At 44.4% G+C, this 18609-nt stretch overlaps 1 protein-coding gene across 3 annotated transcripts in view; it reads right to left on the bottom strand.

Annotated features, from left to right (window-relative positions):
• Positions 1 to 18609, bottom strand: part of WBP1L (WW domain binding protein 1 like) — a 58899-nt gene that overhangs the window by 19152 nt on the left and 21138 nt on the right. The window contains exon 1 of one of the 3 annotated variants that reach the window (XM_082673610.1): positions 16956 to 17168. The exons of the other annotated variants lie outside the window; for them this stretch is intronic. Coding sequence (XP_082529736.1) covers positions 16956 to 16982 — 27 coding nt within the window. The 5' untranslated portion in view covers positions 16983 to 17168. Of the gene's footprint in view, positions 1 to 16955; positions 17169 to 18609 lie in introns of those variants that run through there. 3 annotated transcript variants of the gene reach the window in all.

Genomic DNA, 18609 nt, shown 5'->3' with positions numbered 1-18609 from the left:
ACAGGGGAAAGGAATGGAAACATCCATTTCTACAAATCAAATAACAAATATGTATTGATACCCTTTCCCCACTTGCCAGGCACTGTGTTGGATGCTACAGCTACCACATTGAGCAAGAGATTCTAGAGGAAAAGATCCTGCTTCTAGCAATGTAGCTGGGTAGGTAACTTTAAAAATATGATAATATTCTTTTGGGACTCCCCTGGCGGTCCGGTGGTTAAGACCTCACCTTCTAATGCAGGGGGTGCGGATTCGATCCCTGGTCGGGGAGCTAAGATCCCACATGCCTCACGGCCAAAAAAACCAAAACGTAAAACAGAAGCAATATTATAACAAATTCAATAAAGAATTTATATATATAAATATATATATTATTTTAATTACACAGCTGAGCTTGCAATAAAGCAAGGAAGAGCCCTCGGACCAAAAATGTTGGGGGTGGGGAACTAGAAACTACAGTGTTAAATGAAATCTGGCCTTCCCAGCTGCCGTGGAAAGAAGGGCTGTTTGTTTTCTTGGGTCCACCTAAAACAGGGAATTGGAACTGAGTCCCAATATCAGGTGAAGACCCTTCAAAGAGACAGAGCAGACTAGAAAAAAATTAGCCCTTTGGCACACAGTGACAATAAGAAAGGTCTGAATTGAGAGGGAAAAAGTATCTCTTGTAATAATCTGTAACCATCGGCTTTTCCGCAAGCTAATTTGAGATCAGAATTGTGCTACTACATAGTCTGAGAATCCCCAAGCCAAAATTTTAACACAAAAAGTAATCCCAGGACTTGCCTGGTGGTGCAGTGGTTCAGAATCCGCCTGCCAGTGCAGGGGACATGGGTTCAATCCCTGGTCCGGGAAGATTCCCACATGCCACAGAGCACCTAATCTGGTGCGCCGCAACTACTGAGCTTGCACTCTAGAGCCCATGAGCCACAACTACTGAGCCCTCATGCCACAACTACTGAAGGTCGTGTGCCTAGAGCCTGTGTTCCGCAACAACAGAAGCCACTGCAATGAGAAGCAAGCTCACCACAACAGAGTAGCTGAGTAGCCCCCACTCGCCACAACTAGAGAAAGGCCATGAGCAGCAATGAAGACCCAATGCAGTCAAAAAAAAAAAAAAAAAGTAGTCCCAGAATGGGACATGTGGTAGAAGAAACATAAAACTCTAAAGAGACCTACCCTCCATCAGGGCATGAAAGATGCCCACAGATAAAGCTCTGTTGAAGATGAGCTCACACAAAATATAAAAACTTATGTAAAAATAATCCATCACAAACAAGATGTGGGAAATTCAACAAATAGGTGGATAAGACTCTCCAAAAAAACTTAATAGAATGATCAGATAAACTGTAATATATATACATGTTTCAAATGATTAAAGCCAAAAAGAAAAACTTGAGAAAAGAACATACTAAAAAAGAGACAGTGACCAAATGGATTTCAGGAAAAAACAAAACTTGCAGAAAAAATAGTTATTAAAATTAAAAACTCAACAGGTGGGTTACACAGAGATTAGACCATGTTAAAGAGAGAATTAGTGAACTGGAAAGCAGAGCTGAGAAAATCACCCAGCAACCAGCTTCTACCAATTAAGAGAAAACATAGAAATGGAAAATGAGAAATAAGAAGCTCAAGAAGGAAAGAGGAAAATGGAGGAGAGTCAATATTTAAAGAGATAACTGAAAAATTTCCAGAACTGATTAAAGATAGGGAATTTTCAGACAATAATAAACTCACACCTGGGCACATTGTTTGAAACTGGAGAACAACAAAGACAAAAAGATCTTAAATACATTCCAGTGGGTGAAGACTGAAAATTAACAAGTGAAATTAGAATTTAACGTAGTAATAAGCTTCACAAGGATAATAAAACAGTATAATAGGACAAAGGGTTTTAGACGGGGCAGTCAGGAAAGGCCTCCCTGAGAGGGTGATGTCTGAGTTGTGCCCTGAATGATGAGAAGGAGACAGCAGACCTGTAGGAACAGTGTTCCAGGCAGAGGGAATGTCAAGTGTATGCAAAGACACCAATGCAGGAATGAACGTGGTGTGCTCTAGGACAAGAAAGAAGGCTAGTGTGGCTGAGTACAGTGAATCTAAGAAAGAATAATGTGAAAGGAAGAACTGAGAATTCAGAAAGAGGCCATACCTCATAGGCCTTGTACAACAGGCAAGCAACTTTAACTCAGAATCAGCTATTTTTGTTCTATCCTAGACAGCATCTTTAAATTCTGAAAATGCTACACTTTCAGGTCCAGATCCTTAGAAAATGATTTGTAGGTGGTCATAAAATACACTCTTAAAAGTTTTGTGGATTTACCTCTATTTTTACAATAAGAAAGTTAAAGTCACTTTTCCCCTACTAACGGTTTTAAGGCTGTTTGAAGAGCTCCAGGAAGTAAGTATAATTGTTCGAGGGTACACATTTTTTTGGGGTGCACTGGGTGGTATGCGAGATCTTAGTTCCCCAACCAGGGATCGAACCCATACCCCCTGCAGTGGAAGCACGGAGTCTTGATCACTGGACTGCCATGGAAGTCCCAAGGGTACACATCTTGAAATGTGGGAGGCCATTACAGAAGAGTTGGGGATGAAGGAAAGTAAACTGAGGCAGAGGGATGATTCCACAGGAGTCCTGACCCATTGTTCCCTAGGTGTTATTCTAATCTCCCTTTCTTTGATGGTAGGGATCGTCACATTCTACTTTTGCATCCCTCCCAGTATATACTACACATGACAAATACTCCTTTAAGCTTTACTAGCTAAAGGAGCCCAGTTTCTTCCTTTCTGATAAAGGGCAAGCCCCTGCTAAGAAGTGAACCAAGATTCTGCTTTGTATGCAACCAGATTCTAGGAAAGAATTTTTATGCTGTTTTGTTGAGTTCAATAATTTCCCGAAAGGACAAATAGCCTCGGCATGTTCCCCTAACCAAGCCAATAAATCCAGTCTGGTAAGATTCAGGCTCACCCCTCAGATTTGATAGTGTACTTTACCCCTTAAGGGCTCTAGGCTCCAGCTCCCTGGGCTCAGGAGCACCCAGTCTCCCATCCTCCAGCTGCAAAGTACTTTAAAGGGTAAAGCCAAAACCTGGAACTAGTGACACACTTGAGAAAAGCCTAGAACCAATGGGGGGAGCTGCTGCTTCAAGATTTGGCTGCAGTGTGTGCTGCTGAAGGGGAGTCCCTGGGACCCCTGCTATAGGAGGGACTTGGTCCCTTTACTTCCACCTGTGAGGGTCCCCTGGAATAATTCTCTCTGGGGACTCTAGAAGACTGACACTCTCTAAGAATCCGAGGAAGAGTAACACAGTGAATCAGAACAAATCAAGGCATCTCACAAATGAGTGAATTCGCCCTCAAGTGGCAATGAACACATTTAGACAACAAAGGCAACAAAACAGAGATGCATTTCCCAAAGTATGGTCCATAGGCCCCAAATCACCTGGGGTATTTGTTAAGAGTGTAGATTGAGGGCTTCCCTGGTGGCGCAGTGGTTGAGAGTCCGCCTGCCGATGCAGGTAACACGGGTTAGTGCCCCAGTCTGGGAAGATCCCACGTGCCGCGGAGCGGCTCGGCCCGTGAGCCATGGCCGCTGAGCCTGTGCTCTGCAACGGGAGAGGCCACAACAGTGAGAGGCCCACGTACCGCAAAAAAAAAAAAAAAAAAAAAAAAAAGAATGTAGATTGAGAACCTCTGGGGGCAGAGACTGAAGAATTGCAATTTAATACATATTCCCCTGGTTATGCTCACATATATTCAAATTTGACAACAACTGCCCTAGATTTATAACAAACATACAATATAGGGAGGATGGGAGGGAGATGCAAAAGGGAGGAGATATGGGGATATACGTATATGTATAGTTGATTCACTTTGTTATAAAGCAGAAACTAACATACCATTGTAAAGCAATTATACTCCAATAAAGATGTTAAAAAAAATACAATATACACAGTTCTGGCCCTCCAGAAGTGGAATAGTCTTATATTCTATTTCTATAATCTTGAACACATCCCAATAGTTACCCTCAAGAATTGCCACTTAGAATCAAGGCACATAAAATTATTTATACTCTCTCTGCCTCATTCCATAAAAAAATACAAATAACAGATCATAACTTAAATTTTTAAAAATGTGACACGTTAGTTATGTATGCTTCTATCCATACCAGTACTGCTACAGCCAAAGCTGCACTGCAACTGGATCCTCATTAAATAGCCCCCAAACAGAGCAGCCAGCAAAGAAATTAAAACCCATTTCCTGTGTTGCTATTAGGAACCTGAGTAACAAACTCAGAAAAAGCCACTTGATCGTGGTAGGAAAATCCCAGAGCAAAGATCGGAAGTTGCAACATATCCCATGGTTTTATTAAAGGCTACTTGTCCCAGTGCATGCAGGCCTGCGGGACCTGGCCGGCTGCAGCAGCTCAGGACATTGGGTTAACCTGCCACTCTTTCACCCCTGGACACTTACAAGGAAAAACAGTTCTACCTTGAGGTACCGCGGCAATCCCTCATCACTGACTTCTGCCACAGAATAAATGCACTGAGAAGTATGGCATCTTCAGCAAGGGATGGTGCAGGGAGCCAAGGGATACAATAGCAGTAGCATGCAACAGAGCAGGTGGCACTCGAGCAGAGCAGGACGGCAATTCTGCTATTTTGTGTCCACAGTTGGTCATGAGGGCAAGTCCCTCCCTTCGCGTTAGCTTTATCACTGCTCCTCCTGCTTGAGAGCAGGGATTGCAAACTGCTGGCCCGTGGGCCACAGTGGGCCCACTAATGAGTTCTATGCCCACACGGTACCTTTTTAAAATTTTTTTTACAACTTTTTAAAAAAATGGAATTAACTGTCAACATCATAAGATGAGAAGGATTCATAGAGAAATTCAGATTTCCAGCTTCTGGAAATCCAGGGCCCACATTCCCTCGGGGCCCTATTAGGCAGGGCCACAGACGTGTATGTGCTCTGGCTCCAACGCAGCCTCCCTGAATTCCCTCCTGGCCAGTAACCCCATCTGCTTGACTCAGGTGTGTCACTGCCTGGCCCCTGTGGACATCTGATTAGCTCCTCCTGCTCTCAAGTTCAGTAATACTCCGTTCATCCCCTCACCCTGAGGTTAAGGCCTACTGCAGAGGGCCAAATATAAATGGCAGACATCTGAACTCTCTACACTGAGGCTCCAGCAACATCTTACACACGCCATATAAAATAGGTACCTAGACAAAAAGGAGGGCCCCTCTTCACTGGATGAGGAGAATACCTCTAGCGAATCAGGAAAACCTACGGCCACAACACTCAGGAAATGCGACAGAGAACCAAGTTCTGCCCAGTGCCTGTGTTTATCGAGCATTTAGCTAGGCATTTTTACCCATGTTATGTATTTCTCTCTTTTTACAGGAAACCAGGAAACTGAGGTTCAGAGTGATTACCCAGCTAGAACATCTTTTCTGGATCTAAAGCCCGAATTTTAGTGGAAAGAACAGGATGCTTAGGGGTTATCCTAACTTTCATGATAGATGCTGACAGGCACAAAAATGACAGATAAGATACGGACTTTGCCTTTGAGGAACTCTGTAATTACTAAACTGTTAGGTTAAAAAAAAAGTTTATGTCTCAGTTCTGGTTGCAGAAAACCTTCCTGAAATATTCAGGTTCCTTCTGTGCCTTAATTAATAAGTATAGTCTAATTAACAGAATTCATTCTTTTTTATTTTTTTAACAATTTATAATGTGGCAAAGCCTCATGGTCATAATTTGGAGCAATGATGGTATATACACAACACACACATGTATCTAATCAGTTTATATAATACACATTTATATAGGACTCTCAAGCTTTTCAAACTTCAACAGCCAGCCTCACATTTGAGCCTGCCAGCCAGCACCCTACAAGAGATCAGAAGTGCTACCACCCTCATCTTACGGATAAGAAACTGACACTTAGCCTAAGGCTGCTGATTGACAGAATCAGGACTGTCAAAACCCTGGTCTTCTGACTTTTGGTTCAGTATTCTTTCTATGACTGGGTTCCAGCTCATCAAAGTCTTTGTTATATCCTGAAAATGGCTCTTGATCAAATAAAATAATCACTTCTTTGCCTAGAAAGAGGTACAGTTTTCAAAAGGATCTAAAATACTGAAGGTACAGGTTAAGTTGCTGCTGTCTGTTGTGCTTTAAAAGAGATTCACCACAGTTTCACTGGACGGTGAAGAACACGTGGGGTGTCTCAGAGACCTTCCTCACTTTAAGCAAAGTTCTAAATTGAACCTCGTTTTTTTCCTCAGCAGTTCCATCCTACTGCAGCAGGCTTTTGTTGGGAGCAAAAGAAATAACAACAGGACTTGTCTTGCGTGCTTGCCTGTCTAGAGACTACCACCAGAGATTTATTGCCAGTAAAAAGTTCCACGCTGTTCAAGGAAACCATCTGCTTCTACCTCAACAAAGGGTTACATTAAAAATGGTCTCCCCGAGAAGAGAAACAAGATTTAAAAACATCTTCGGATCCAGACGCTCTCTCCAAAAGACTTGAATAACTTTAAAGAACTTTCTGTATTTTAAGATCTTACACCTTAGAATTAAAAGAGACGCCACATGATTTAGAAGAGGGGAAATTTAGTATCCTCCTTTTCTATGTGTTATCGGAAATAGATTACAATAAACACAGGCCACAGCAACAGGGACCGGGCTTGGAATATGGCCTGTTATTAAAATAACTGTAGCCTAATTGTTCTTTAAGTTGTATAAAGTTATTTGAGCACTTCTGAGATCCTACCTTCTGGGGGGTGGTTATCCAGATTTTTCAGAGCAAGAGATAAAATGTCAGTTCCAGAAGGGCTTGATCTTATCTACTGGCCATAAAAAATTATCTTTATACCTGTCCTTGACAAGGCATAGTTCCTGCTGATTAGGGGCAACCAAGATGTCAAGATTCTAAATCTCTGGACAAAAAGTACCTATTGCTTAGAAAGCAGCAGGGAAAAGTACACCCATTTCCCCTTTATTAAAACATGTCAGTCCACCCTTCCTGAGGCCTGTGGCTTGTGACTGCCTCCTGAGCAGAGTGCCATGCACTAGGCAGCAGTAGTTTTCAGCCCAGAGTGTCTCCACCCTGGCACGACAGTCGGCCCTTGGTATCCACAGAGTCAATCCCAGGCCAGCTGAATCACAGATGCGGAACCCACAGATGCAGGAGGGCCAAGTGGACTTAGTCATTTTACATAAGAGACTTGAACATCCTCGGATTTTGCTATCCGTGGAGCTTGTGGAACCAAACCCCTGTGAATACTGAGGGACAACTGTATTGACATTTGGAGCCAGATAATTCTTTGTCATGGGGACTGTCCTGTGCTTTGTAGGATGTTTAGCAGCATCCCTGGCCTCTACTCACTAGATGCCAGTAGCAACACCCCACCCAACCCCCTAGATGTGACAACCAACAATGTCCAAACATTGTCAAATGTCCCTTGCGGAGGGAGGCAAAATTGCCTCCAGTTTCGAACCACCATTCCAGCCAAACTGAACCATACAACTTAGCGCAGAATTGTGTTCCACCCAGTACTGTCACCTGATTGTCCCCTGGGCTCCCCAACCACTCTGTAAATTCCCTGGGACAAGGATGAAGTCAATCTCATAAATGAACCTACCCTAGCAAAGGATCAGACATGCAAAAACCTTCAGAAAGTACTAATCCTGGTGACTGACGGTCAAGTAACCCCAAAGGCTAGTCCTCCTGCACGCTCCTTGTGACTCTTCAGTACGCCCTACAAGCAGCAACATGAAGGGATCCTCCAAGAGTTAGGTCAGGGCTGTGGCGATGTGATTTCACATGATGACTGAGGGACCTACCAAAGGCTCTCTGGCCATGATAGGTTTACAGTAACCCAGCACAATCTGAGCCTGGCCCATCAACCCGAAACTTTACTCCTGAGGCAGGAGAGTGACTGCACGTTCTATTTTCGTTGGCAGCCGGTCCCAGCCTATCCTGGGCCTCCGCACCACACTCCAGAGCCACACCCCGAGGAGCAGGAGGTCACAGGTATTCACACCACTGCCGGGGGTAACCAGGGATTTCTAAATCCTTGAAGAAAACCACAGGATAGGCTGGGCAGTATTTGAAACCAAGAATGAGACCATGAAGAAATGGACAAATTCTTAGAAATGCACAACCTTCCGAGACTGAACCAAGAAGAAATAGAAAATATAAACAGACCAATCACAAGCACTGAAATTAAAACTGTGATTAAAAGTCTTCCAGGGGCTTCCCTGGTGGCGCAGTGGTTGAGAGTCTGCCTGCCAATGCAGGGGACACGGGTTCGAGCCCTGGTCTGGGAAGATCCCACATGCCGCAGAGCAACTAGGCCCGTGAGCCACAATTACTGAGCCTGCGCGTCTGGAGCCTGTGCTCCGCAACAAGAGAGGCCACGATAGTGAGAGCCCCGCGCACTGCGATGAAGAGTGGCCCCCACTTGATGCAACTAGAGAAAGCCCTCGCACAGAAACGAGGACCCAGCACAGCCATAAATTAATTAATTAATTAATTAAAGAAAAAAAAGTCTTCCAACAAACAAAAGCCCAGGACCAGATAGCTTCACAGGTGAATTCTATCAAACATGTAGAGAAGAGCTAACACCTATCCTTCTCAAACTCCTCCAAAGTATAGCTGAGGGAGGAACACTCCCAAACTCATTCTACAAGGCCACCATCACCCTGATACCAAAACGAGACAAGGATATCACAAAGAAAGAAAACTACAGGCCAATATCACTAATGAACATAGATGCAAAAATCCTCAACAAAATACTAGCAAACAATCCAACAGCACATTAAAAGGATCATACACCATGATCAAGTGGGGTTTATCCCAGGAATGCAAGGATTCTTCAATATATGCAAATCAATCAATGTGATAATACCATATTAACAAATTGAAGGAGAAAAACCATATGATTATCTCAATAGATGCAGGGAAAGCTTTCGACAAAAGTCAACACCGATTTATGATAAAAACCCTCCAAAAAGTAGGCATAGAGGGAACTTACCTCAACATAATAAAGGCCATACATGACAAACCCACAGCCAACATCGTCCTCAATGGTGAAAAACTGAAACCATTTCCACTAAGATCAGGAACAAGACAAGGTTGCCCACTCTCACCACAATTACTCAACACAGTTTTGGAAGTTTTAGCCACAGCAATCAGAGAAGAAAAAGAAATAAAAGGAATCCAAATCGGAAAAGAAGAAGTAAAGCTGTCACTGTTTGCAGATGACATGATACTATACATAGAGAATCCTAAAGATGTTACCAGAAAACTACTAGAGCTAATCAATGAATTTGGTAAAGTAGCAGAATACAAAATTAATGTGCAGAAACCTCTTGCATTCCTATACACTAATGATGAAAAATCTGAAAATGAAATTAAGAAAACACTCCGATTTACCATTGCAACAAAAAGAATAAAATACCTAGGAATAAACCTACGTAAGGAGACAAACGACCTGTGTGCAGAAAATTATAAGACACTGATGAAAGAAATTAAAGATGATACAAACAGATAGAGAGATATACCATGTTCTTGGATTGGAAGAATCAACATTGTGAAAATGACTATACTACCCAAAGCAACCTACAGATTCAATGCAATCCCTATCAAACTACCACTGGCATATTTCACAGAACTAGAACAAAAAATTTCACAATTTGTATGGAAACACGAAAGACCCCGAATAGCCAAAGCAATCTTGAGAAAGAAAAACGGAGCTGGAGGAAGCAGGCTCCTGGACTTCAGACTATACTACAAAGCTACAGTAATCAAGACAGTATGGTACTGGCACAAAAACAGAAATATAGATCAATGGAACAGGATAGAAAGCCCAGAGATAAACACGCATATGGTCACCTTATCTTTGATCAAGGAGGCAAGAATATACAATGGAGAAAAGACTGCCTCTTCAATAAGTGGTGTTGGGAAAACTGGACAGCTACATGTAAAAGAATGAAATTAGAACACTGCCTAACACCGTACAACAAAAATAAACTCAAAATGGATTAAAGACCTAAATGTAAGGCCAGACACTATCAAACTTTTAGAGGAAAACATAGGCAGAACACTCTATGGCATAAATCACAGCAAGATCCTTTTTGAACCACCTCCTAGAGAAATGGAAATAAAAACAAAAATAAACAAATGGGACCTAATGAAATTTAAAAGCTTTTGCACAGCAAAGGAAACCATAAACAAGACGAAAAGGCAACCCTAAGAATGGGAGAAAATATTTGTAAATGAAGCAAGTGACAAAGGATTAATCTCCAAAATTTACAAGCAGCTCATGCAGCTCAATTACAAAAAAACAAACAACCCAATCCAAAAATGGGCAGAAGACCTAAATAGACATTTCTCCAAAGAAGATATACAGACTGCCAACAAATACATGAAAGAATGCTCAACATCATTAATCATTAGAGAAATGCAAATCAAAACTACAATGAGATATCATCTCACACCAGTCAGAATAGCCATCATCAAAAAATCTACAAACAATAAATGCTGGAGAGGGTGTAGAGAAAACGGAACCCTCTTGCACTGTTGGTGGGAATGTAAACTGATACAGCCACTATGGAGAACAGTACGGAGGTTCCTTAAAAAACTAAAAAAAGAACTACTATACGACCCAGCAATCCCACTACTGGGCATATACCCTGAGAAAACCATAATTCAAAAAGAGTCATGTACCACAATGTTCATGGCAGTTCTATTTACAATAGCCAGGACATGGAAGCAACCTAAGTGTCCATCAACAGATGAATGGATAAAGAAGATGTGGCACATATATACAGTGGAATATTACTCAGCCATAAAAAGAAACAAAATTGAGTTATTTGTAGTGAGGTGGATGGACCTAGAGTCTGTCATACAGAGTGAAGTAAGTCAGAAAGAGAAAAACAAATACCGTATGCCAACACATATATATGGAATCTAAAAAACAACAGAAAAAAAATGGTCATGAAGAACCTAGGGGCAAGACGGGAATAAAGACACAGACTTACTAGAGAATGGACTTGAGACACAGGGAGGGGGAAGGGTAAGCTGGGACAAAGTGAGAGAGTGGCATGGACATATATACACTACCAAACGTAAAACAGATAGCTAGTGGGAAGCAGCCGCATAGCACGGGGAGATCAGCTCGGAGCTTTGTGACCACCTAGAGGGGTGGGATAGGGAGGGTGGGAGGGAGGGAGATGCAAGAGGGAAGAGATATGGGGACATATGTATATGTATATCTGATTCACTTTGTTATAAAGCAGAAACTAACACACCATTGTAAAGCAATTATACTCCAATAAAGATGTTAAAAAAAAAAGAATGAGACCATGTGTCACAGTTCAGTGGAAGCTCCTGAGAGCATGTATGTTAAGCAAGAGAACCAAACAATAAAGAATATTCTGTCCCCCTTCATGCAATGCCCAAGGGAACCAATGTCTTCTGTGAGACACAGTCCCAGCAAAATATACGCCACTTGCAGGAAAATAAGTCACTGTGTCACACTCCGGCCAGCCGTTCTCAAAGCCTGTCTCCCTCTCTACTGAGATGTATACAGCTTTCTGCCACTGCCCCTCCTCTCTTTCAGTTAAAAGAACAAGACAGGTCAAGCAAGTCACCTAGAATTGAATCACCATTTTTAGCAACAGATGCCTCTTGTGAGGTCCACGTTCAAGTCCAGTTGAGCCCTGCCCACAGCAGCAATGGCTACAGAGGGGGCACAAAAATGGCTAAACCAGGTCAAATGCAGGGCTGTTTCAACTCACTGTTGCTACAAATTAGCAACAAATAGAGTCAAGAAGTGCCAGGGAGGAACTGGTATCCAGCTGCTGGGGAGTCAGGGCAGGGGAAGGAATTTTATAGCACAGTTTTTGGGGTTTTTTTCCTCCAAGTAGTCCCAAATTATTGTTTTCCTGGACTAAAATTTACCTCTTCAAGGAAAAGGGGTGGGAGGGGGTGGATCAAACTCATGGGATATTACTGGAGGAAGTGAATGTTTTCTTTGGCTCCATCCTGGATAAAAGTTTCAAAATCAGCAGATACAGTCTTCTTTTCCACCAAGTTACTGTCCAGTCCACTGGCTTCTCTTTGCTTTGATAACAAGAATGTGATGAAAAACAAGCACATTCCTCTTAAAAAAGCAGCTTCTTGCAACAGAGATGGTTGCGGGGGGGCGGTGTTTAAAAAGTCACCTGAAAGGGCTTGGACGGGAACCATCCTTTCTGTTAGGTGACGATAGGGAACTGAGGTGTTCCACGGAGCTGTCGCTCGTAGTTTTCACTGATTTTTACAAATCAGTTCCCAATCAGTACACCCCTGGTAGTACAAACAAGTGTTACGTGGTGTTTGCTGCATTTATATACAGCCAGTTCCCTTCCAGCAGGGTCTTGCTTACTTTGTCCTGAACCTGGTAGAGAGGCTAATTAAAATCAGCACACATCGGAGGGTAATGGTGACTGGGACACTCAGTCCCGTGCACAGAACAGGGCCACAGGGAGAAGGTCTGGCAGCAGGTTTGGTGCGGGAACCCTACCAGCGATGTGCAACAGCAGGACGGCACTGAGGAGACGTGGCCTCCAGAGCTACCGCTGCCACACGTTAGCTCTGTGATCTCGAATAGATAATTTCTTGACTTTCCGCTGCCTCACAGGTGAAAGGAGATAAGACCTCCTACCTGATGGGTGGCTGTCGTGACATTAATCAAAGTATCATGTCAACGTTGGCTGATATTCAGCAGTGTAGGGGTTAAATTGGAAGTTGGAAAATTCCATCTGCCCTCTCCCTGGGCACGGCTCCGGCGCTTGCAGCTCCAGGCTGCCTTCCCTGTGTCCAGGGAGTAACTGGGGTTCAACACTCTGGCTGCCCTGTCACATTCAGCACCAGGCCAAGCAGGGGCCTTTTCAAGAATACAAACAGCCCCCTGTGCCTCTACCCGTACATTCCAACCTGGGCAAGGGCACACTGCCTGAGCGGGCCCCAGACCCACCCCACTTTCACTGGAGGCTACTCATTTCAGTATCAGGGATCATCTCACTTCATCAGTGAGGGCAATTTGGGGGATAATTTTCCCACAGAGAAAGGCAACATTCGAGGTACAGGATATAAATTCCTGTCTTGACGGATCTAGCCTGCATCCCAGCAACTAGAACTTGCCATCAACTGGTCCTTCCACATACCTACAGTGCAACAACTGAGACCACTGGACTGTGGAAAGGACCACCTGCAAAAGCCTCCTTTCCACAACTCTGAACTGTACCACTCCATTCCTAATGTCACTCGCCCACCGCCACCTGCCTAACGTTCCATCACCTGCGTGCTTGTTCTACACCACCTGCCTGACTGTGAGGGCATGGATAGTTTCTATTGATACCTCTTTGTATCCACAACGTGCTTTGAGTAGAACAGGTGCTCAATACTTTTCAGATATAGAAGTTAGTCGTAAGAATCCTTCAGCATTAAAAAATCAATACCTTCTGAATTAAACATGAAATAGAATTCATTCAAATCAGCAGACCAAGAACATTCTGTTGCAATCTTGTTCTCTGAAAATCAGTGATCCATCTGTTAGGTATACAGGATGGATTCCCTCTTAACCAAAAAACTCATTTTCTAGTCTTGCCAGATAATGAAGGGATGGCACGCTCAACTGCGTGTTGTATCTAAAATCTGGCACGTGGTGTCGTAGCCCAAAAGTTCAGTAGCTGACTCTCTTCCAAACTTCAGCCCTATTAAGCACAAAAGACTGTTCTCTAGACAACACTGTAGCTTCCAGGGGGCTGTCTTAACTGTCCCTTGACTGGAAGAACTAATACAGCCTTGAGGCCTATCTGCCCTTCACAGACACTGAATTCATGCCACACTCATTATTAGATTGAAGGTCCCTCATGCCTCCCTCTTTCTCAGTGTCATAAAGGACACCAATACTCGATGAACCGAGGTCTTTGTTTTGTCTCAGGCATACTTAATACCAAGACTCACAGATGAGTTTCCCTTCTCATCTGCAGGAGAAAACAAAAACAACACTCCCAACCTGATCTGTCTGGAATGCTCTTTCCCCAGCTCATATGTCTGGTAAACTCCTACTCATCCTTTGAGACTCAGATCAGATATCACCTTCTCAGGAAAGCCTTCCGTGCCCACCCCCCTCCCCAAGCCTGATTTAGATGCTTTCCCACCCTCTGCTGTCCTAGTCCCTGGGGATCCTCTGTTCCGGGCTTTAGCACATTGTCATGTAATTATTTCCCAGCTACTAAAGTGCAGGTGGGGGTGGGGTTTGCTCAGAGTGGGGCCAGACACTGCCTGGGTCCGGGCCACCTGGGGAACACAACAGAAATGCAGATTCCTGGGCCCTGGGACCACACCTACGGAATCTACATTTTAATAAGCCCCACTCCCAGGTGATTTTTATGCATTTTGAGAACTACTGCATTAGAGTATGAGCTCCTTGGAAGTAAGGATTGTGCTTTATTTATCCTTTGTGCCGGGTTCACATTCATTAAGTGCAGAGGCATTATTCAGTAGATGCTGCATGCATAAGAATCTTCCACAGGGTAAAATGTAAAAGGGCACTGAGAGACAAATGTCTCATCTGGTACCTGGGCCACCTAGAAACAACCTTCCAAAAACACGCCCCAACTGGAACAAGGCATTAATCCAATTCCACTTTCACAGACACTGATAGGTAGTGAGAAAAACACCAGGCTTTGGAATTAAAAAACCTGGGTTTAAAACAAACAAACAGAACTTCGATGACCATTTCCCTAGCTAGCTGAGCAACTCTGGACAAGTAGCTTACCTACTGTAAGCCTCAGGATGCACTTCTGTAGAAACAGAATCACACTACCACGTAAGACAGGGGTGTTATGTGGATTAAGAGAGAAATAATATATGAAAGCATATATATATATTGTGTATGATAAAGACTAACAGCATATATGTTTTGTGCCATTTTCTTAAAAACAGAATTATCACCAAGTAATCTTTAGAAGGCTGGCTTTTACATAGCTCCAATAAAAAACAGTTACACTGTCAGACACAGAAATGCTAGAAATATACAAAATTATGTTACCAAAAATACTCAGGGTTTTTACAGGCAAAGTTTGAATCACAGAAGCCTAAGGCAGAAAGGGCCTCAAGAGGTCCTCTAGTTCGGCCCTCTATCAGGAACCCGTTCAGAAACAAGAACAAAGATTCACCTGCTGTGGATCCTCTGAGATGCTCCCCACAACCAACCCAGTTCTTCACTCCACCTACCTCTGCATCCTTTCACTTAACTGAGCAGAGGTTACTGGACACGAGCAAGACTGATAGTAAATTACACTGGTACAGTAAGTAGTGGCCTCCCAAGTCTCAGTCAATGCACAATGACCAAATCCCAGGGCAAGAGCTCCTGTCTACTATATGCTTCATCTCTGTAAAGGAACCAGTCCTCTAGCTTCTTGTTTCCTTACGTTTTTTGCTAAATGCCTATTCTCAGTCAGCCAAGGTGCTAGTGTTTTAAATATTCTTTTGTGAAATCTTCCCAATGACTCTTCAGTAGGTTTTATTGTTTCCATTTCAAAGATGAGGTTCAGAGCAGTTAAGCAGCCTCTGAGACCCAGGTGGGGAGCCAGGATATAGACTTGGGTCTTTCTGGTTCCCCAGCCCTGCTCTTTCCACTGTATCAGGCAGTTTCCAGCCGCTATCCCCTGCCTGCTGACATAACATGGGATGCTTCATCCATCCTATTTCCAACGCTGCTCAAAATCCTTGCCAGGGTTTACTCTGCCCATGGGTTAAAAGGACAGCCTTTCTTGAGGGGCAGAGGAGGTGCTCAAAAAGGGCCCCCAACGCTCTGCCTATCAGCTGCATCAAAGGAACTCTGAAGATTAACAAGGGCAGTAATGGAACGTGCGGAGCTTTTCAGAAAAGCTTACTTTTAAAAGAATTTCAGGCAATCCAAGGGAGACTAGCACTTTTCTAAGAGTGAGGTTAAACCAGCAGTCCCTAGCAGTGACTTTCTTTGCTAAGGCTTCTGGTTTGATCACATCTGTGGCTTTTCCTCCCCCAAGAACAGGCAGTAGAGGGTGTGTGTCTGTCCCCACCCCCTCTTACAGCCGCCACTGGTTACAGTTACACATTCCGATACAGACGTGCCTCTCAGACCAAAGAGGGGGCAGGGGTGGCCAGCTCTCAGAAGCCCTGGAACAAATAGTTGGCAACAGCTGTGTTCTCAGAAGACCGCAGTTGGTCGCTCGCTACTGTTTTCTCATTCCACACCAGGTTATCGGCTATAATTCAGTGCCCCTACTTCAAACAGCCGCGCGCAAAGCAATCGAGTTTCTGCCACAGGGGTCTGCTGGCTTTGAAAAATCGGTCAGGAAGGCCAAAATGTGGTCAGTGCCACCCCCACCCCTCTGAGGCATTCAGGCTGTCCCTCAGTCACACAGCCCTGACCACACGCTGAGGAGGAGAAAGCCTCCGGGCGCCCTACCCTGTAAAAGAAGGCCCCGACCCCAACTCAGAATCTCTTCAGAACCAGGGAACTGTGAAGAAATCTCTGCTAACTAGCCAAATCAAAATGGAGAAGGAATAAAAGGGGTTTTGATCAAGAATCCCGCTCTGCCTCTCCCCCTCCCCAGCCTCACTCAACTGTTTCCTCCCTAAGGCTTTGGTAACGGTTTTATGGTGCTAATGGAAAATCAGAACGGAGGGCCCCAGAGAGACCTCGGTGAGGTAGGGGGTTAAGACACGGTGGCTCTGGGAATAAGGAGCAACTAGCAGGCAGGAAAGGAAGACTGGAAAATTCTGTGGGAGCTGGCCTGTTTTAACTGCAAGACATTTTCTAAAAGGTTCCCTCCGCCCAAAGCAGCAGGATGATAAACTCCCACCCTTCTTCCCTTCCCGAACCCGATCCACAGACCACCCGTTCCATTACCTGTCTAAGACCCAAAAGGAAAGGCATCCTGCAAGAGCATCGTCCACACTAACGTTGGGAAAAAAGGGCTTTTTAAAAGTTAAGGTCTTGGAATGAGCATTTTCCCTGGTGGGCCTGGTACTCAGCAGTCCCGGTTAACCGGCCTTCCTTAGCAAAGAAGAGAAAGTAAACAGACTCCTGGGACCAAGCAGGCACTCTGCCTCCTGCTCTCCTCACTGCTTCCCCCCACCAGCCTCCCACCCCCCCGCCTGGCTCCGACCCACCCCCACTTTCTCGTGACATATCTCAGACGCAGCAAAGCTGAAGCTGTCTGCCAAGGGGGAAATGACATCAGTTCAGGCACGGCAGAAAAAACTCCAGACAGCTGCTGCTGTGGAATACTGAGAAGGATGTGCTGCAAACCTACGAAGGCCTGCCCTGGACCCACCTAGGGCTGGAGCCCACAGCAGGAGGAGGATGGGGGCTGCTGCCCGCTGCCCGCTCCCATCGGCTCTGAGCAGGCTGGGCTGTACATAAATCAAGGCTCTAAGGCTGAACAGAGCTACACTTCTCTGAATAACGACTAGATTCTAATAGCTCCCAAGGTCTTGTTTCTCCTCCTTGGGAAAGAAAAGGAGGCCAGGGGCTGTCAGTTTCACAGAAACTTTTCCTCCCCCCACCCCTGCCAGAGCTGGTGCTCAATAAAAGTGCACTCTGGCCTGGTTGTTTCAACTTTCTCTAGGGATGGATGCAATTCAGAGACAGGTTGGAGAGGCACCCCTCCCCCAGCGAAGGCAGGACCTGCTACCTTGGGCGCTGACCTCTCAAGCCCTCGCTTCGACAGGAGAGTTTATATTTCATAAACAAACTGTGTGTACAGGTGCCAACATCCTTCCTCACTTGTCTTACAAAAGGTACAACAAGTCCCACGGCTGCCTCCAAGTTGCCAGTGAAGCAGATCATCTATATTTAAACCAACTCTTGCTTCTGAAAAGTTCACCACCTTAGGTTTGTCAGGCTTTCTTCTCTAAGCTCAGTTTATGGAGAAAACGGCTCTCTATAAGGTTGGCGTCCTCATCTGACTTCTCCCAGTCAGTGGTATAAGGCAACTCTCGTCTGGCCACTGTTCCCTCAACAGCAGGTCACAGTCGCTCCCTCCAGTCCTGAATCCTCCACCAAGGACAACACTAGCTAAGGTCCGTGTTTGGATTTGGACTTGCAGAAATGACTCTCAAGGAGAACAATCTTCAGAGGAACTTTATGAACCCAAAGTTACTTTCTAATAATTATATTTCTGTCACTCAAAGCAAGTATATCTCCTTTCTTTTTACTTTCTGCAACAATTTTCTTTCAGTGATACTTATCAAAGGCCCCCATGGGACTGGCACTGTGCTGAGCAGACCCAGGTAAGTCAGAAATGATTCTTGCAAATTAGTATCTTTCACCTCCACCGAGGACAATAAATTAGCAGTACGTAACACTTACAGCAAGGTGAGTTGCCAAAAGTACTTAGTGAATCCAGCCAGACACAAAATGTGCTTGCTGCAGGTCTACTGACGGTCAAGGTCACATCGACTTTCCTGACAAGGAAACGAATGAGCCAAGCCAGCTGGGCCATATCCTGGAGGCTCACAGAAAAATGACTCACGGCCTCATTGCTTTGCAGAAGGGAAGA

The sequence above is a fragment of the Grampus griseus genome, assembly GCF_964374135.1.
Source record: "Grampus griseus genome assembly, chromosome: 16".
Classification (NCBI taxonomy): domain Eukaryota; kingdom Metazoa; phylum Chordata; class Mammalia; order Artiodactyla; family Delphinidae; genus Grampus; species Grampus griseus.
Note: the sequence above shows the minus strand (reverse complement) of the source record. Positions and strands in the feature narration are given on the sequence as shown.